The 21,535-nt window shown below is 39.1% G+C and overlaps 1 protein-coding gene and 1 pseudogene across 8 annotated transcripts in view; one reads left to right on the plus strand and one right to left on the minus strand.

The window, feature by feature from the left end:
- Osbpl9 (oxysterol binding protein like 9) overlaps positions 1 to 21,535 on the plus strand; it is a 173,797-nt gene that overhangs the window by 38,428 nt on the left and 113,834 nt on the right. For 6 of the 8 annotated variants that reach the window (XM_003463061.5, XM_003463060.5, XM_063236500.1 and 3 more), the window contains exon 2: positions 15,123 to 15,173. The exons of the other annotated variants lie outside the window; for them this stretch is intronic. In XM_003463061.5, the coding sequence (XP_003463109.2) occupies positions 15,123 to 15,173 (51 nt within the window). The remainder of the gene's footprint in view (positions 1 to 15,122; positions 15,174 to 21,535) is intronic. 8 annotated transcript variants of the gene reach the window in all.
- Positions 13,525 to 13,622, minus strand: LOC111754889 (U6 spliceosomal RNA; annotated as a pseudogene).

Here is a 21,535-nt window from a genome sequence, read left to right on the forward strand (position 1 = left end):
GTGACCCACTGATTACTCAAGAGTGTGTTATTCAGTTTCCATGTGTTTGTGGGATTTTTGCGGTATCTTTTATCATTAATTTCTAATTTCAGAGCGCTGTGATCCGATAACATGCAAGGGATGATTTCAGCTCTTTTGCACTTGTTTAAATATGTTTTATGAGCTAATATATGGTCTATTTTAGAAAATGATCCATGTACTGCTGAGAAGAATGTGTATTCTGATGTTGTTGGGTGGAACATTCTGTATATGTCTATCAAACCCATTTGTTCACAGGTATGATTCAGTTCTGTTATTTCTTTACTCATTTTCTGTCTGGTCGATCTGTCCCTTGGTGTCAATGGCGTATTAAGGTCTCCCGTTACAATTGTGTTACTGATAATTTGAGTTTTCATTTCTGTTAATAATTGTTTTATATAACTGGGCGCTCTGGAGTTTGGTGCGTATATATTTAAGATAGTTATCTCTTCCTCTTGGAGTTTTCCCCTTACGAGTATGTAGTGACCTTCTTTGTCCTTTATGGTCATTGTTGGTTTAAAGTTCACGTGGTCTGCAAACAGAATGGCTACTCCTGCCTTTTTTTGGATTCCTGCTGCATGAAGAATTGTTTTCCATCCTTTGACTTTCAGTCTGTGAGTATCCTTCTGGGTTAGATGGGTTTCCTGTAAACAGCATATGGTTGGATTTTGTTTCTTGATCCATTCTGCTAGTCTGTTTCTTTTGATTGGTGCATTGAGACCATTTACATTAATGGTTATTACTGTTAAATGTTGTTTAATTGTAGGATTCTTATCTCTCTGCTGTTGCATCTTTATCTTTCTGTTCTGTTTAATTATTTGCTTTGCTTAGTGGTTTTTTCCTTTGTGTATCTAAACTGTCTTTCAATATTTTTTGCAGGGTTGGTTTGGTGTTCATGAAGTTCTTCAGCTGTTCTTTGTCATGGAAGTTTCGTATTTCACCATCTATTTTAAATGATAGTGTTGCAGGATATATCAGTCTAGGTTGGAAATCATTTTGCTTTAGGATCTGGAATACTTCACTCCATGCTCTTCTTGACTTTATTGTTTGTGCTGAGAAGTCTGCTGTGATTCTGATAGGTTTTCCTTTATAAGTGATCTGTCTTTTCTCTCTGACAGCTTTTAATAATCTATTCTTGTGTTGGATTTCTGGGATGGTGATTATTATATGTCTGGGTGTAGTTTTATTTTGGTTATGACTATTTGGAGTTCTATATGCTTCACTGATCCTGATGTCAGTTTCTGATCTCATGCTTGGGAAGTTTTCAGCTATTGCTTCTCTAAATATCCTCTTGATATCCTTTATGTTGTCTCCTTCTTTTTCATTAATCCCTATCATTCTTATGTTATTCTTCTTTGCATCATCTTGCAGTTGTTGAATTGTTATTTCCTGATTCCTTGTTATTTTTAAAAGATCTTTCCTTTCCTGTTCACTTGCTGCAATCCTGTCTTCAAGGTCTGAAATTCTGTCTTCACTTTCATTAAGGCGGTTTTTACAACTTTCAGTGGAGTTTTTTATTTCCTGTATATCTCTGTGCATCTGCATTATGTATTCTGTTTGTTTCTTATATTGCTCGTCTAGGGATTCTATCTTTTTGTTTAATTCCTCCAATTTTTTATCTGTGTTTTCTTTAGATATATTTAGAATCTCTTTCATTTCTTTTATCATTTCTTCTTTTATCTGAGAAATTATTTCGAGTTTGAATTTCTTTAAAGCTTCCTGGAGTTGCTTGTCAACTTCAGTAGCTATTGTGTCTAATATATGAGGAGGATGGGATATATTTTCTTCTAAATACACTTCTCCTAGGGTTTCCTGAGTTGGGCTGGAGGTTTGAGGTTGTAATTTGGTCTTTCGTTTTGTCATTTTCCTATATTTCTGTGTTTCAAGTGTTATTTGAAAGCCTCCTCAGGATCTGTTGAAAATCCCCTTCTATGTTTGCAGCTACTGAGACTCTGGCACCCCTCTACCCCAGGCCATTGGGCCTGCAGAACCAATGGCCCTTCTCTGCTTGATCAGAACTCCGCGGTTCCAGACAAGCTGGGCCTCAGGGACACTGTGCACCCACCTGCCCCTTGGTAGATCCACAGCTCTTGGATCGCAGCCGGGTTAGGGTACTCACCACAGACCGCAGTGCCTCAGGAGCCTGTGATCCCTCCCTGCTGGCAGAGATATCCACAAACCTCCAGACAAAGGAAGGGCCTCCTGCGGGCACTCCGGATCTACCCCGCTCCTCCTCTGCACGCAGATGGCTATGCGCGGCTGGGCTCAGGCCGAGGTGCCTCAGGAACCCGGGACCCCTCCTCCTCCAGACAAAGGAAGGGGCCTCTGCAGGCGGCTCCGGGTCCGCGCAGCTCCTCCTCCGCACACCGACGGCCAGGCGCGGCTGGGTACGGGCCGAGGTGCCCCAGGAACCCGGGACCCCTCCTCCTCCAGACAAAGGACGGGGGCCTCTGCAGGCGGCTCCGGGTCCGCGCAGCTCCTCCTCCGCACACCGACGGCCAGGCGCTGCTGGGTACGGGCCGAGGTGCCCCAGGAACCCGGGACCCCTCCTCCTCCAGACAAAGGACGGGGCCTCTGCAGGCGGCTCCGGGTCCGCGCAGCTCCTCCTCCGCTCACCGAAGGCCAGGCGCGGCTGGGTACGGGCCGAGGTGCCCCAGGAACCCGGGACCCCTCCTCCTCCAGACAAAGGACGGGGGCCTCTGCAGGCGGCTCCGGGTCCGCGCAGCTCCTCCTCCGCACACCGACGGCCAGGCGCTGCTGGGTACGGGCCGAGGTGCCCCAGGAACCCGGGACCCCTCCTCCTCCAGACAAAGGACGGGGCCTCTGCAGGCGGCTCCGGGTCCGCGCAGCTCCTCCTCCGCTCACCGAAGGCCAGGCGCGGCTGGGTACGGGCCGAGGTGCCCCAGGAACCCGGGACCCCTCCTCCTCCAGACAAAGGACGGGGCCTCTGCAGGCGGCTCCGGGTCCGCGCAGCTCCTCCTCCGCTCACCGACGGCCAGGCGCTGCTGGGTACGGGCCGAGGTGCCCCCGGAACCCGGGACCCTTCCTCCTCCAGACAAAGGACGGGGCCTCTGCAGGCGGCTCCGGGTCCGCGCCTATGTCTTGTTATTTTCAATAGAATTGTCTATATCATCAGGCATAGTGTAACTGAACATAGCACTACACAGCAATATTAATAAAAACACAACATTAGAGACATTGCAAGACTTCAAAAGCAGTTAATAAAACCGGAGTGGCTATCTTATTGCATCTTGTCATCTCCAGAGTAGTTGCCTCTGCTCTTAGACTTAATACTATCAAGCATACCAAATTTGAATAAAATCAGTCAAGACAAAACAGTGATCTAACAAACCAGATTCAAATATATTAAGACAATGTAAGTAATACAGGGAATCTTCAGTTTAAGTTAATAGGGAATTAAGGATAGTTACCATGGTATAGCCTGCTGTTTTTGGGATAGCTATCTGTGCCTTCAAATCTAGTATGAGTAGACAGACAGGAATAAAATAGAATCAAACTAAACAGAGCGATAAGACTACTGTGGCTTTTAAATCCTGATACACTATTAACAATGTCCTCTGCCTTCCTTTTTTAGGCAATTCCTCACCTTTCCCTTTCTCAGGATGCTTTGTATATTTTGGGTCCCACTAGCTCCTTTAGTTTTTAGATTAAGGGATCAACCTGTTATCTATCTGAGTGGTACTGAACCTTTTTAACCCTGAGCTTGATCTTGAGCTGTATTCCTTTACCTACTAAAGCCTCAAGGTTTTCCTTCCTTATAGCTGAGTAGTTCTTCACTACACAAAAGTGTCATGACTTTCCAACCTATCTGCAGCTGCCGGACGAGCTGTCTCTCTCTCTCTTTCTGGTTCCCTGTCACATAGAGCATCGTTTTCTCATCTTTGACTTTCAATTTATTAACCCTTTCAGGTTGAGTATATTTCCTATTCAGAGCATCTCAATGGACCCAATCTCCTGATCTACTCTCGCTGTGTTTGTTTTTGTTAGTATATCAAGGCCATCTATGTTAGAGATTATAGACAACCTTCTCTGCCTCATCCCTGCTATGCTATTTTTCTGTTATTGATTGTCTACTTTTCTCTTTCATTCCACTGTCTATCCCATTTATTGAGACCCCTCTGCCACTGTTGCTGGAATCCTGGTATTTTTTTCTCTCTCTCTCTAGAATGTCCTTCAGTATTTTTGTAGGGTTGGACTGGTGGTCACAAACTGCCACAGTTCCTCTTTGTTGTGGAAACATCTTGTTTCTCCATTAAATTTTTTAAACTTTTTTTTTTTTACTCAGTACTGGGGATCAAACTCATGACTGCATGCTTGCAAGGCAGGCGCTTATGCTGCTGAGCCAATTCCCCAGCCCCATTTCTCCATTAATTTTGAGAGATAGTTTTTCAGGGTACATCAGTCTGGGTTGGAGGTTATTTTCTTTCAGGGCTTGGAATACTTTGCTTCAAGCTCTTCTTGATTTGATAGTTTATGTCAAGAAGTCTGTTACAATTTTGATGAGTTTTCCTTTATAGGTGATTTGTTTCTTTTCTCTGACTGCTTTTAATATTCTGTTCTTGTGATGAATATCTGGGATCTTGATTATTATATGTCTGGGTATAGATCTGTTTTGGTTGTAGCTGGCTGGAGTTCTGTATGCCTCATTTATCTGGATATCATTTCCTTTTCCCATGCTTGGGAAGTTTTCCTTAATTATTTCTGTGAATAGCCTTTGTAATTCATTTGTGTTTACTCCTGCTTCTTCACTCATGGGTTTTTTTTTTTTTTTTTTTTTTGTCTTTTTTTATCAGTACCAGAGATCGAACTCACGACTGCCTGCTTGCAAGGCAGGCGCTTATGCTGCTGAGCTAAATCCCCAGCCCTCACTCATGTTTTTTATTCTTAAGTCATAGATCCTCTTGTTGTCTTCTAGCCTTTGAATTGCTACTTCCTGGTTCCTTGTTATTTTTAAGAGATCTTTTGTTTTACGATCACATGTTGCAAATCTATCTTCAAGTTTTGAAAGTCTAATTTTAGTTTCTGTCAAGGAATTTTGCTAGCTTTCAATGGAGTTTTTAATTTCCTGGTAATCTCTTTGGATCTGTTTCGTGTATTCTAGATTTTGTTTATATTCTTCATCAAAGGTTTCTCTCCTTTTTCTGGGTTCCTCCATTTTTCCATCTGTGTCTTCTTGAGAGGTGCTTAGCATTTCTTTTATTAATATTTTATATCTTGCCTCACTTGAATTAGAATTTCAGTTATAAGTTCATCTATGAGGTCACCAAAGTATTTATTTCTACTGATGCTGTGGCCAATATTGCATGATTGCTGCCCTTGATCTCTTCTGTATTTACCTCTCCTGGACTTACTTTTCCTGGGTCAGCGGCTGGCGGCTTTTTTCTTGTTTCTTTCCCTTGTCATGTTTCTGGTTTCTTTCAGACAGGTGTATGGAGGAGGTCTCAGGCCCTTTCTGTATTGCTTACGGTTTTTCTATAGTGTGCTGGCTAGGGGATTGCTCTCTTTTCCAGTTTACTGTTATCTGAGGTGCACACAGGAATGGTGTGGGCTGGCCCATCTCCTCTGAGCCAGGCAAACTGGTGAGGGTCTTTAGCACGTTAGTCTGTGCTATGTATACATCACAGGTTCGGGACAGTTTCATCCCTGACTATTGGGTCCCGACCAGGGACGTGACCCAGTCCAAGTAGATCCCACCAGTCCTCTTTGGGCCAGGGGCAGCTGGCTGATGCCACTGCTATTGGGGTTCAGGCCCATCTTGCCCACTTCCAATATGTTGTCAGCTAGTCAAAATCCCACCCCCCCACGGGACCCAATTCCTAGCACTCACCATGGATTAATGCAGCTCTCCACGTTGGTTACACTCTCTGTTGTGCTGCATCCTCCTGCCAAGGGACCCTGGACTCAACCAACTCCTGGTTTCAGTGGCTGCAACCATGAATCATCTGACTCCAAGGTGTGCCCAGCACAGCACGGGGCCAGCCCCAGTGAGAGCGTCTGTTTCCAGCATTTCGCCCATGTTTTTCCTTCCTTTCTTTCATTTTTCTTTTTCCTCAGTTCTTCCTGGCTTGTGAGGATCCCTCTCTTTTTGTCTGATCTTCTCCATGGTGTTAAGTTCTAGCATCTGAGTTTTTCTCAGAGAAGTTCTCTACCCTGTTACCTATCAAGCTGCCATTTTCAGGGACTTTTTTTCTTTTCTTTTCTTTTTTTTTTTTTGTCTTTTTCATTTTTATCTGTACCAGGGGTTGAACTCATGACTGCACACTTGCAAGGCAGGCACTTACTCCACTGAGCTAAATCCCCAGCCCCCCCTTTTATTTTTCTTTTTTAAAGACAAATGTGTAGTAGATGCGAAGATATTTAGTAAAAATTGAAACAAGTTTAACAGATTTTTAGTAAGAGTTGAGACAAGCTTAACAGATTTAATAACATATCTAAAGTTGTGAATTTTGATTTGTCCAGCTAAAGTAAATAGCACATCTCCTTTAGTTTTCTTAGCAACATAATCAAAATGATAAGTGAAGCTTCAGATAGATTACTGAGTGTTTATATATACCGTACAAGGTTATAGGCTATTTTTACTGAAATTGCAAAGGGTTAACTGCACCTATGCATATCCTTCTGAGCATTTTTTTTTTTTTTTTTTTTTTTTTTTTGGTATTGGGGTCGAACTCATGACCTTGTGTGCTGTCTCTTGTGTTGTATCCCCAGATCCTGAGCATTCATTTATTGAACAAATACTTTCAAGTGTCTGCTGTGTACTAAATACTATTGTTCTAGAATGTATAGGCTAGCAGGGATGAACAGTAAATTAGCAATTTTAGACTTGTTTAATTGTAGTTTTAAGTGTACTAGTAGGTTTTTAATACTCATTTTTATTAATTTAATACCCCAATGTACCCTTGGGCACTCTCAATTAGAGGTAGTAATATGTATCTCTCTGCTTTTATAACCTAGAGACCAGTTCTGGGGCCCCTTCTCTTTTGACATGCAAATATGTAAAAAGATAGATGTACCTTTTTTCTTGGCACCTTGGAAGTTGAGCCTAGGGACTTTAGACTTGGATTTAGAGAAGATCAAACTTTGTGATCCTTTTTGCCTCAGTCTCTCAGAAGGCTTGTGTTTCCTGGCTTGAGGAAAACTTTTGAGGTAGGCTAGAACTAGCCCCAAGCACAGTCTTTGTGGAAGCAAATTAAGAAATGTAGATTTGGGGGGGGGGGACACAGGATCTTACTGTGTTAATTCAACAGTCCTCCTGTCTCAGCCTCCCAAGTGCCAGGATCACAGGCATGTGCTGCCATGCCCAGCTAAGAAATTTGGATTTATCTTAAGAGCACTAAAGCACTGTCAAAGGGTATTTTGCTCATTTGTCTAGTTTTTAAATCAAGGAAATAACTTGCTTAGATTTATGTTTTGAAAAGACTCCTAGTTACTGTGGAAAAAAAGGTTGGAGAAGAGGAAATGCAGAGAAGACTTTCAAGGTGATGCAGTAGAGAGGATAGATTATGGAAGTTTGGATGGGGTGGTAAGAATATCCATGGGGTTAAACAGAAGGATTGAGATTTTGTTTTTAGGTATCTTGAGTTTCAAATGGTAGTAGAAAGCTAGACAGAGATGTACTAAGGGAGCATGTGTGGGAGAAGAGTGGAGAAAATTTCAGTAGCCCTTGCTGGGAATGCCAAAGAAAGTCTGTTAATGAATTATTTCTTATTATTTCTTCTGTCTTGCCCCCCCCCTCCGATTTTTTTTTTTTAAATTTAAAAGGAAAAAGAAAAAACAGAACAAAACAAAACAGTGTAAGGGTACAAGTAATACAGAACTACAAAAAAAAAAAAAAAAAAAAAAACAGTAAGATATCACCAGTTAATAGATTATACACTGTCATCCCAGAAATGGTGATTCAGGTCACAGGATCAAAGCATACAAAGTGAACATTCAAACAGTGAGACTGCAAATAGTTGTGTTCAGTGATCCAATAAAAAATATTAATAAGGTCATCTATTTAACACACCTAAACACACTTGCTGTTGTATCCTTTAGGGTACTTTTTTTCCCCCTCTCTTTATTACAACAAAATTTAAACATTTTGGGTTTTATTGCTCCCATAAATCTTATTATTTTTTTGTAAGAGAATAAAATCAAACATGATAAAACAAAGCTGTCAGTCAAAACCAAGGATAGACATAGCACATGATGTAAAAAAGGAGTATAAGGTTATGCCTCTTGTTTCCTTAAGAATTGTCTATCTCATTAGGTATTATAAAGTTAAACAAAACAGTAGAGAACAAGACCAATAAAACCTAAACATTGTAAACCTTACAGAACTTCAAAAGAGGATAATAGTCAAACCAGAATGGGCATCATAGTGAATCTTACTGCCTTCAAAGTAGTTGCCTATACTCTTGATACTATCATACAGAACGGAACAGAGTCTAATCAGTCAAAACAGGATAGTGGGAGTATTACAGGAATTGTGCACCACCTTGCCCCTGCATCAGGGTGTTCTTTTATCTTGGCTTTTTGTTCCTTTACTCTACCCAAGCTTGCTCTGTTCCCTCACTCTTTTTTTTTTTTTTTTGGTCTTTCTCCTTTTTATCGGTACTGGGGATTGAACTCACGACTGCCTGCTTGCAAGGCAGGCGCTTATGCCGCTGAGCTAAATGCCCAGCCCCTTGTTCCCTCACTCTTCATTTTTACTTTTTCAAATAAACTTTGCCACCACATTTTGCTTGTTTGGTTCAGTTCTTTGAGACAAGAAGAACCTGGAATCCAACTCCAGAAGGAGAGGCAAGCAGCTCAGAACCTGGTAACTTTATTTGGTAAAACATTTTTAGAAAGAGCTACTGGCATAACATTTTTGGGGGTAGCCAGGAGATTCTAGTAACATAGTGATTACATTTATTGTGTGAAATTGATGCATGTACATAATACACTTCAATTCTTTTTTTTGTACTCTACCTCCCTTAAAAATTTTTTTTGCCAGCATCAGAGTCATTTATTTATTTTAGAAGTTCTTATCAAGTTGTCATAAATACAAATTGACAGCCAGACTAACAGGCCAAAAAACATAAAACTAAATCAGTTACACTAGATCAAGTTCAGTCAGTTTTGACAATTTGTATCTGCCTCTGTAAATGGATATGGAGGGCTGGTCATGCAAGTGGTAAAAAGATTTAACCAAGATTGGAACAGAGTGAGTTACTATTTGAGGGCCACACCTGGGATTGGGAGAAAGTTTAGCTTTTAAGGGCTTTTGTGTTACGTAGATAGTAGTGTTGCCGTCAACCAGGAAACCTAAATTTTTTTTCCAAATCCATTTTATTTCAAAAATAAAAAATAAAATTGCAAAACACGTCAGTCAGGGGACAACAATGATACATACATTATGCATTGTCATCCCCAAATCATTCACCCAGAGCATATCTTCATTCAGTTGTCCAAACATATCAGTTCAAATCTTTCTCCTCAGTGACCTCAGAGAAATCAGCATAACTATCATAACTATATTTTTTATATACCTACATATACATATACGTGTACATATACACATACATAGGTTTTTTTCTTTCAGCTTCTCACACTAGTGAGACAGCATGATATTTACATGTTTCTGATTTATTTTACTTATGAGTATGGAGGACACCTAATCTTGTATTGCTTATTTCTTGACCTTGATTGTTTTCTGGAACATTAGTCAGCTTCTTTGTTTTAGAAAGTCAGCAAATAAAAAGGAAATCTTTGTTCCATCTTTGTGTCTTTGTATGCTTGTTACATTTGATCCCCATTTAATCAGTATTACCTAAGTGACTGTACTTGTTGTAATCTTATTGGTTTACTATAGTTTTGTCCCACCTCACATCCATCTTGTGATTTCCCATTGCATCAATATTACCTGCGTGATCTTATTAGATATCTGTAGTTTTGTTCCAATATAAACCTGCCTCACCTCATGACTTTGCTCAAAATACTCTTGAGAAACAGGGTTGGTGGACAGTCCACTTTCTTGGCCCCCTTCTGTCTCTCTTACATAGACGCTATCTTTCTCTTGATAAATTTTTTCTACTTTTAACCTCCATTGTTTGTAGAATTTATTTCTTGATTTTAGAGAACATGAACTCAGTGTTTCAGACATCTAGCCGGTTGGGAGTTACAATATTTCCCTTACATTATTCGGAGTTCCATATATCATCCTCATATTATGTGCCCTATATCAGTAGTTTACTTGTGAAGAATATATTTTTAAGCAGCTTCCTTTTAAGAGTATACTGTTTCCATTGAGCACAGTTTCCTGGTATACCCTGTTGGTCAATATGTACCTCCATAGTCTATGTTTAGCTGAAAGGTAGGGTGGAAATATATCATGTCCCACAGAGGAACCATATGTTCTGTGAAACAAGATGGAGGCCGGGGATTTGGCTCAGTGGTATAAGTGCCTGCCTGACAAGCGCAAGGTTGTGAGTTTGATTCCAGGTACCAAAAAAAAAAAAAAGATGGAGGGCATTACTGAAAGAAAGAAAGGGAGAAGTGGGTATTGGGGGACAATTAGTAAATCACAAGCAGTATTATATTGTTTGTGGTAACTTACTCTAAAAACTTTACCATAAATTGTAACCTGAATCAGTACTTTGGGGTTAGCTAGTGTCATGATTCATTTTGTGCTCCTGTGACAACACCTGAGACCAGGTAACTTATAAAGCACACAGATTTCTTACCATTTTGGAGGCTGTTTGGAGACCTTCTTGCTGAGTCATCCCTTGGTTGTAGAGTAGAAGGGCAAGAAAGCAGGAGAGTAAGAAATGAAAGTTGGAGCTTTTAAACCATCCCCCTCCCCCTACAACGCCTTTCTTTTGGTCCTGGGAATTGAACTCATGATCTCATGCTTGCCAGACAGTACTGTGCTGCTGAGCTATACCCTAGCTTGAGCCCTTTTATAATTGGCTCTAATTCATGCATGGAGGTAGTGCCCACATGACCTTGTACCTCCCATTAGGTCTCACCCCCAACACTGCTGCGCTGGGAATTTTCTTTTTTCTTTTCTAAGTTTTTTTTCTCTTCAATTTTTTTCTTTCTTTCTTTCTCTCTTTTTTTTTTTGAGACGCGGTCTTACTGTATAGTTCAGGCTAGCTCTCACTATGTAGCCTCAAACTTGTGACTCCTGCCTCAACCTCTCATATGTGCGATTACAGGACTACATCACCACACTGAGTGGGGGGATCTCTTTTTCTCCCTGTCTCTTTTTCTCTCTCTCTCTATTTTTTTTTTTTTTTTTGGTCTTTTTGAAATAGGGTTTCACAATACAATTCAGGCTGGCCTCAAGCTCACTTTGTAGCTCAGGCTAGCCTCAAACTCACAGTGATCCTCCTATCAGTCTCTGGGTTGATGGGATTACAGGCATGTGGACTCAGACATTGTGCTTGGGATTAAGTTTCTAACACAAGGTTTTTAGAGGATGCACTCATACTGCAGCAGCTGATTTTCATACAGATTATTAGAGATAATTTTTGATGAAGTAACTTACAGGAGTCACATCTATTGCATGAATAAGATACAAGAAAACAGTCTTAGCTAGTCCTAAAGCTCCTCAGAAGTGGAACAGTCAGTGCTGTATCTTTCTACTTCATGAGGGATCCCATTTTCTCACATGGCTAAGAAGACTCTGGAGCATTCATTTCAGGATGATCTTTTCTTGACTTGCTGGACCCCTAGCTACAGGGAGAGAGAAGGACTTCATGCAAATAATATGACTTTGTGCCAATTTGCTAAAAAGTACCTTAGCAGGTTTCAGAACATTCTCAAGATAACACTTGGTGGGAATATTGCTGAGTGGGGTCATCTCCTCACCATCATCAGAAGGTACTAAAATTCATCACAATAGAATGTAGCGATATTTGGCTCAGGCAGGCTAGCAAAACCAAGTGTAGCTAGAGATGACCTAACACTAGGACTTTGCTCCTCGCCTCTTTGCTTCTTTCTCTATGTGGATGTTACTTGTCACTTTCTTCACATTGATCTTCTCACTGAGGTGGCATCCATATCTTCCAGCTTCAGAAGCAGATAGAAAAGGAACTCTTCCCTTAGCCCCATTTGATAAACTCCTGGGAAGAGACTCTGTGCCTGGGGGAGGTAGTAGGGCCTGTGATTAGCCTGCTTGGACAGATAACCACCCCTACCTTCCTTTCTGTATCTGGGACACATTATCGTACTAGCTTTTGTTTAACTCCCCATAAGACCCGAGTAGGGAGTAGATCTTGTGCCATGGTGGAAGAGGAAAATTTGAGTCTATTACAGCAGATATATAGCCTGACTAGTTATTTACAAGGCAGTCATTATGAAATATGCAATTGGTAACCTTAATGTCACTTTTCTTATCATATGTACATAATTATTATTATTATGCAAGGTCCTATAAGGCTTATTGTTTCTGAAGCACCTGTCATATAGAAAGCATCAGTGAGTAAATCTGCTGCTGGTGGTAACATTAAGGTTGCTATTATCTTCTTCCCAAGGGATTGAACATTGTTATTTTTCTAGAACAGGTCTTGAGGATGTTTTTGCCCTCCCCTTAAATCTTCAGCAGTTTTCCATTAACTCTTGAATAAAGCTGAATTTTAAAAATTATTTATCTTTTTTCAAACCCTTTGCTTTTTTTTTTTTTTTCTTTTTTTGAGACAAGTTCTCACTGTGCAGTATTTCAGGCTAGCCTGAGTTCATTTTATAGCTCAGGCTGGCTTCTTATTTGTGGCAGTCCTCTTGCCTCAGCCTCCTGAGTCATGGGACTATAGGCTCATGCCACCACGCTGGCCTAAACCCTTTCCTATCTGAACCCTGAAATCTTTTGTAGCCTCAGTTCTATGTTCTTCTTTGCCTTCTGTGCTCTGATCTATAAGTCTATGAATAGGAAAGTACGATTTCCTGCAGACCTTGGCCTGAAATGATCTCTCTCCCTTACTTTCCCTTTTATTAGATCTCTTCTTTCCATTAGGCACTACATTGAAATTTCAAACCTCTGGAGCCTGGGTTCTCAACTTGCTGGTTGTGTTCATGAAATGCTTATCTTTGCTCTGCTTTAGAATTGTTTATCTACTAGTCTTCTTTTTATTTGCATATTGCAGAAGTCTAAATCTTTATAGAATGTTCTATATTCTTTTTTTTTTTTTTTTTTGGTACTGGGAATCAAACTCAGGATGTTTTATAGTCTTGATTTGCCTGCTTACTTCCTAGTTATGTCTGTTTTCATTATTTTCAGTTGTTTTTTGTGTGTTTTTGTTTTGTGGTACTTGAGATAAAACCTGTAGAGTGTTGAGCTACATATTCAGCATTTTCTTTGAGACAGAGTGTCACCTGTCCAGTCTCAACCTTCCAAGTAACTGGGATTACAGGTGTATGCTACCATGTACTGTTCTTTTATTAGCATTTGAAAATGCATAATATCAATAGTGGTATCATCACTGGGGCTTATGCGTCCTGTTTCTTTTTCTTTCTTTCTTTCTTTTTATGGAATGCTTCACAAATTTGTGTGTCATCCTTGCACAGGGGCCATGCTAATCTCTCTATCATTCCAATTTTTTTTTCTTTTTTAGTATATGTGCTCATACATATGTAGTCCTATTTTCACTGATTATGATTTTGTTTTAAAACTGGTGAAAAAAGATCAAGGGTCACTGGCTGTTACAAGTGATTGAGTTTACTTTTCTTTCTAACCTCATCAGGTAGTTTCTAACCAAATTGTTGTTTTGTATATTGCCTTTATACTTTTGAAGGAAAGACAAGTTTAGGATATAATAAAAGTGCCCTTAAGTGCTTAAGGAATATTTTCTTAAATATACTTTGCTAACTATATTATGACTAATAACTTTTTTCAGTCTCCCTTGGTATTGAGAAAATTTTTTTCTAAAATGTATAATTTCTTGTATTTATAACTAGAATAAAAAATTAACTAAATAAAAAATTCTGGTCAAGTAGGACAATTAAATGTGAAATGTGATTATAACATAGCAGCTTGTTTTGTTTCTTACATAGGTGGAATACAGAAAAATATCAGTTTATTCAAGAATTAAAGATTTGACAAACTTGGTTCCTTGAAGTTTTACCTTATTACACATGACCAATTTAATTCTAGGAATATTTACTGTATGTCAGTGCAGTGCTGTGGTGTATAACAGCTTTTGCTTGATTCAGGCTGGTGAGGGAGACATACCTGGTAAGCAGCATTCCATCAAGAAATGTTATTTAAAGGCTGGGGATTTAGCTCAACAGCATAAACGCCTGCCTGGCAAGTGTGAGGTTGTTAGTTCAATCCCTGGTACAAAAAAAAAAAATGTTGTTTAAGCACCTAATGTGTGCCGGACACTATTCTGAAGCATAAGAGAAGCCAAGATTGTTCTTTAAGGAATGTGCCGCAGGGTGATGCCCGCCACCACAAGAAAGCACATGAGACTGTGAGTCAGGATGGGCATCGAAATCAGGCAGCTAAGGCACTTGTGAGTGAAAGTACCATCGGCAGAAAGTCTGGGTCAGGGCCATTTCAGGCAAAGGAACACTGGATGAGAAGTCATGGAGGCAAAAAATGTCACCCAACTGGAGAATTGCAAATACGTAGTGCCAATGCATTATCTGTCAATATGTAGTCATCTGGCTTTGTTGGGATCATCTGGGATTAATTCTTAAGCATTTTCTGTCTCGCTCAGATAGGAAAACAGTGGGTTGGAATTAAGGAATGTAAAGGCAGAAAAAATATTACAGTGTAACAGTTGTTGTAATAAAAGGCATATAAAAAATTCCCTGATTAGATTAATTTAGATAGACTATAAGCTATTTTCATTTAAAATCTGGTAACTCCCCTATCATGGAAAGAGAGAGTTGGAAGAAGAGATGGGTAATACTGTAAATCATGGGTTTTTTTTGTCTCCAGAATAGTTGATTGGTCTGTTCATTTTTTTTTTTTAAAGCAGTCAAATTTAGCAGTGTGTGGGGGGTGGTATACCAACTTTAGTGACACTAATGTTAATAAGTTCTGATAACCCACTGCCATCAGACCAGCCGGTCTGTTCATTTTTTAATCATTGGATGTTTTGTTTTTCTTTTAGTCCAAGGACAAAATGATGAGAGGCTCTCGCAGAGGATGCGTTAGACTCAGAGTGAGTATCATTTTTTTGAAAATGATTTTGACAGGAAAAAAATGTTATTTAATGAAATAATGGAAATTTATATTTGGGTTAGTTTCCTTACTTAAGTATTGTAAGTGTTGGGGTAGGCAACTAAATCTCAAAGAGGAAAGGTGAGTTCCTTTAAGTAACTGCTAGTCAGTGATTAGAACTCAGTTATTTTGGTCCATAATTTAAAGTATTCATGAGTTAAAGCACTGGCTGTTTTTTTTTTTTTTTTTATTAAAAGAAGTTGTGTGTGTGTGTGTGTGTGTGTGTGTGTGTGTGTATGCATTTAAACACACTTCTATTTTAGGGACAAAAGCTGGAAATAAAATGAGCTGTAGTATTGGTGGTAAAGTGATAGAAGAAAAAAACTGAAAAAAAATCCCTACTATTGTTTTCTTTTTCTGGTGAGACGCTAATTTTCTATCTGTCTGTCTGTCTAATCAATGCTGTCTAGCAGAAGTATAATTTCAGCCACATATACATTTTATTTGTAGCTACATTTAAGAAAAAAGTGAAGGGCTGGGGATATAACTCGGTGGTAGAACACTTGCCCTACGACAGTCATGAATCTTTTAGCGCTTGCAGTGGCACACATAGCCCACTGTGGCATGCGTGCTGTAGGTTTACTACCATTGCCCTAAGATGTACAAGACCACGGCTGTGATCCCTAGCACAAGAAAAAAAATTAATACTTTGTTCAGGATGCTGTATCCAAACTATTATTTTAACATGTAATCAGTGCAAAATGATTAATATTTTTCTTTTTTCATACCAAGTCTTCAGAATACAGTGTTACTATCCTCAATTCAGACTAGATACTTTCAGGGGAAGGGCTCAGTAGCACTTACGATTAGCTGCTACCTAATTGGATGGTGAACGTCTTAACTTTATGCACTTTTTAATTGTTCATTTAATTTTCATCACAGTCCCAATACAGTAGTTAAAGGCAAGCAAAAAAGTGTGTCTGCGGATACATTTTCTCATACTCCACCATACCTAAAGAAGACTCTGCTTCTGTCACAGCTAGTTTAATCAGCTTCTGACAGGCCTTTTTCAAGAGTCTTTTACTCCTGTCCTGCAATCCAGTGTGCATTGCTAGTTTTGAAGATGTGACTATATCTGGTAAACATAATGCTTTTGTTAGCAATCCTTGTTGGAATTGGGAAATAACTCAACTGAGATAGGATTAAGTATGGCAGATTTGCAGGATGGAAATGAGACAAGCCTGTTTTGTGCAGATGATATGTATATAACAGATTTTAAAAAATCAATGTACTATACTGTACCTTTTTATTTTTAAAATTTCCTTTGGTTTTTCTTTTGTCTGTTTGATCTAATTGCTTTTCTAAGCATTTAGGACTGACCTCAGTCACCAGTCAGTCTGGTATCAAATGCTTTTTTGGCTTCAGATAGGCTCAGCATTAAGACTGGCAGAGCTGTATTAAGGTAGTGCGTTAGCTGAATTTAGTCCACATTGAAGCCACTATCTTGTTATTAGTGTTCTGGGTTTGTTTTGGATTGTTTTTGCTTTTAAATACAGTTGGATTGATTACTAACTCTTTCGGCTACTACTCAGGTCAAGAAATAGACTTTGGCCAGCTGCCCCCACAAGCTCATCATGTGCCCCGAGTTATACACTCTACCTATCTCCTAGAGTAATCACATTTGTTATAGCTGTTGTAACCCCCCCAAAAAATAAGGCCCCATGATAAAAACCGGGGCAAGACCCCTGAGATGAAAAATGGGCAAGATGATGTCTTTTTTAAAAAAGCGCTTTTATTTTAGCTGGCCCAGCGACACAGTGCAGATGGAATTTGCAAAGCTGTGCAACTGAGTTAGAATTTTGACTGATTTTTATAGTTCATTTATGATTAGCTCATTGATCATTAAGTACATAGCAATGAGAAACAGAAACAAGGTGGGCCTTTGTTCCCCTTTGCTTGAGGTCAGAGGCATTTTACAGTGGGTGGTTAGCCAATTCATAGCCCTTTGTCTGCCAACTCCAGGAACATTTGTCTCTCATAAAGGGAACAATGGTTGACACAGCATCATTTGTCTCTTACAAGGGGAACAAAGTTTGACACAGCAAACAGTTTACTGGTGTGGGGGGGAACGATGCATACAAAACAGCATGAGGACACAGTCAGTTAATCTGTAACTGTGGTTAGTGCTTGGTTACTAGGGCAATAAGCATAGAACATAACAATAGCAAACATTTCTTTATAATTTTATCACCCAGGTGTGCATCCCTAAATTTTATAGTTTTATCTTGCCTATTTTGAAACAATAGTTCACCCTGGGCGTTGTTTATGCACTGATAATCATAAGCGTCATTTGGGCACACTTTCAACCAGTGAATTCTTGTATTGAATAAATTTGATAAATTGTCATTTTTACATTTTGTCTTATAATTCATAAAAATTAACAAAAATAGTGGGGCATGGTGGTGCACTTCTGTAATCTCAGCATTTGGGAGTCTGAGGCAGAAGGATTGCTATGAGATCAGCCTAGGCTACATAGTTAAAGGCAGCGTGAACTACATAGCGAGACACTGTCTCAAAAAGACAAAAAAAAAAAAAAAAAAAAAAAAAAAAAAGGAAAAGAAGTAAAAAAAGAAAGAAAAAGCAGTTTTTGGTCATCCTGTACTTAAATACTTGGACTGAAAAGTGGTTAAAACCTCATGTCTTTTGTTTGTAATCTGTTTACTGAAGAAGTTGACCTGTAGGAGTTTGCATCGTGTATATGTTACTGACTGCATACTGTTATATTCAGCATGTTCTGGCTTCTGTTTTTGCTGAAAATTGGCAGCTGCATCCAGAGACTGAGTCAGGCTCAGATTTGACCCATTTGGGAAAATTATAGGTGGTGGTGTATTCTTTCAGTAGGAGGAATAGAAAGCCTGAGTGTGCTTTTCATTGATAGTAGCTGCCATTGTTACTTAATACCTGTACTTTTTAAATCATTGAGAATTGCAGTTTCTTTCTTTCTCTCTCTCTTTTTTCTTCTTTTTTTTTTTCTTGAGACGGTCTTGCTATGTAATTTAGGTTGGCACAAGTGCTGGGACTACAGGTGTATGCCACCACGCCTGGCCAAATTTCAAGACTGATGAATTGGCTTTAAGCAGCCTCTACTTACATATGTCTAGAAGAACTGAAAGCAAGGATTTGAACAGATGTTTGTGTACCCATGTTTGTAGCAGAATAGTCACAACAGCTAAGAGGTTGAAACAATCCATGTGTTCATACACAGATGAGTGGAGAAATGAAATGTAGTGTATGCTTGTAATAGACTATGTTTTATCTTCAATTGGAAGGAGATTCTGACACATGCTGCAACATGGGTGAACCTTGAGGAAGTTACACTAAGTGATGAAATAAGTCAGCCACAGAAAATCAAGTAGTATATGCTTCCATTTATTCAGTGTTAGGTACTGAGAGCAGTCATTTGTAGGATCAGAAAGCAAAAAGGTATTCTCCAGGGAGTGGGTGTGGGAAAATGAGAAGTGATTGCTTAGTGGGCATGGAATTTCAAATTGGATGGTGAAAAAGGCCAGGAGATGGATGGGTGATTGTTGCGCAGAAGTGAATGTATACACAGTCATGACCTTGAAGCAGTAAATACCATGTTGGCATGTCTTAGCAAACACACTGTTTGACTGTGCTGTCTCATTGTTCTACATGTTGAATATCTCAGCTGTTTTACTGCTAAACCAAACAAAGTAGAAATCAAGGGGTTGGCCAAGCTGGGGCTCTTACCTCAAGACTTTCAGGAAGAATCCTTTTCCAGGCTCACTCTGGCTGTGGCAGAGTTCACTGCTTTGTAGTTGAAGACCTGCTGTACTTGAGATCTCCATTTTCCTGCTGACTGTTATTTGTGATGTACCAACTGTAGCTAAGGCTGTGTGCGGTATACTGAGCCCTTCCATCCTCCAATCAGACAAGTACATTAACCCTGAGTACATTAAGCCCTACCTGGCTTCCCTTCTAATATAGTACTTTGAATCACTTCCCATTCTGCTACCAGCTGCAGAAAGCACTCTTCTTTTAAAAGGTTTTATGTGATCAGATTAGGTTAAATCCACTAGATAATCTCTTTTTAACATTACATTTAAAAAATAAGCACTTCAAAAATAAAATAAAAATAATCACTTTAGTGGTATCATACTCAGTTTCTACCCACATTCTGGGAAGAGGATATTATATAAAGACAAAAGTCACTGAGTCATCCTTAGAATTCTGTCTGCCACATTGTACCACTGAGAATTAGATGCACCTGTGTTTAAATCCCATTTTTTTATCCTTTGCTTTGTTGACTAAAAGAAGGAAGCTATTTAAAAAACTTTCTGAGCCTGTTTGCTTTAAAATGGGAATTATAATACCCTTCTTGCAGTATTTTTGACGATTAAGTACCTGGCAGATAGAATCTCTTTATTAGAGGTATATATATATGTGCATGCATGTGTACTAGGACATTTTAGGAAGCTTGTGATACTTTCAGAAAATTATAGACTCTTATTTGGCTATTTAGGAAACATCTAGAGAGTTTAAGATAATAGGTTCCAAAATCCTATCTAGACTTGCTATTTGAGAATACTATTCTAGAACTTTTTTTATTTGTTTATTTATATTTAGATACTGAGGTTGAACTGAGGGCCTTCACACTGAGCTATATCCCAAATCTCTTTGTTTTGAGAGTAGGTCTTACTAACTTGCTAAATTAGGTGTCCAGTTTAGTAGCATTGTGAACCTTCTACTTCAGCATGCCAGTGCTGGGAATATAACATGTGCCACATTCGTAATTTAAAACCTTTATTTTTAAATGTATTTTCTAGGTGATTGTGTTGTGCGTCCAAGTGCAGGACCACTGGTGTAGAAAGAATCTGTGATCTGGGCATATTCTCACTGAATTCCTCTAACAAGTTTGGTGCTGTCCATTCCTCTGCCTTTTTACATATGTTGTTTGCAGCTGAGAAAGTACTTTGTTACATGGTATCACATGTTAACTTGTCCATTTTGCCCTGATTCAAAGTTACATTCACCAGGCACATAGTAAGTATTTTTGACAGTTTATTGTTAATTCTATAGTTATAAAAAATTTTGAACAGATTTTGGAGAATTGCCTTTACTACAGTTTATATGCAAAAAAATTATAGGAGTTATCTCAAACAACATAGGAACAAGCATTATAATGCATTTTATACAAAACAAGGCAAAATACATATGTGGTTTTAGGCTACACAGAGGAGAAAGGGAAGAGACCATCGCAGAAGTGAAGATCAGCCACTGTGCTAGATGATTTTCACAGGTGTTCCTATGACAGGCTGACCAAGGACATGGTGTTCTTTCATTTTAAAGATGAGACTGACACTGAACTGTTTTTGATAACTTACCAAAGTCACACAGTGATGCTGGTAAATTAAGATCTGTTCCATTCCCAAACTGTGTTTAACCCTTAACAGACCAGCATTCCTTTTGACCAGAAGAATGAATAAGACTCCCTGAATTTGTTGGGAGGCAGTGAAAAACCAGTGGATAATGGGGAAAGGTAAAAAACTTTGTGTTGGTTACAAAGTGCATGCCACTAGGTGTCGCCCTTTCCTTGATGAAGGAATAAAATGTTGGTTGATGCCTGGATTCTGACCACCCCTTTTCCTGCACCAAATATTATGGCTAAAAAGAAAATACTGACCTTTTCAGGAATTGTCTGCAGAATGGATAAGTAGCAACATGAAAGAGGCAGTGTGAGGTATGGGTGTTTGGAACGAAATTCAGACCTGAGTTGTGATACTTACCTAGCTCTGTGAATCAAACCAACTCATTCGTTTAGCTTTGAGTCTTATTTTAATAACTGGAATGAGCATTGTGCTATTTAGTTAAACATTGTGAATATAAAATTCATAAATTTAAAAAGTGTGTAAACACATTATTTGGGATTTGGTAGGATCTTTCTTTTTGTTTTGTTTTGTTTTTTTGAGATGGGGGTTTTCATGATGTAGTTCAGGCTGGCCTTGTACTCACTGTGTTGCCCAGGCTGGTCTTGAACTTGGAACAATCCTCCTGTTTCTGCCTCCAGAGTGCTGCGATTACCAGTGTGTGCCACCATACCCAGAAGATAGTATCTTAATAAATGTTAGTTACTATTATAATAAATACTCTTACAGATGAATCTCAAATTCTGATGAATTCTAGAGGAGCCTAGGAATCACCAAAGTGAGGTGAATAATATACAACAAAATTTTAATTAATGTTAAATGTATTGAGTCTTTAAAACCTACTTTCTGTGACTTTAAGTAATTTTCTTTTACCTAATACAGTAACATTGAATACAGACTGACTATCCTTTATCTG

This window comes from Cavia porcellus, unplaced genomic scaffold, assembly GCF_034190915.1.
Source record: "Cavia porcellus strain 051 isolate PalLab524CR breed Dunkin Hartley unplaced genomic scaffold, mCavPor4.1 scaffold_25, whole genome shotgun sequence".
NCBI classification, from domain to species: domain Eukaryota; kingdom Metazoa; phylum Chordata; class Mammalia; order Rodentia; family Caviidae; genus Cavia; species Cavia porcellus.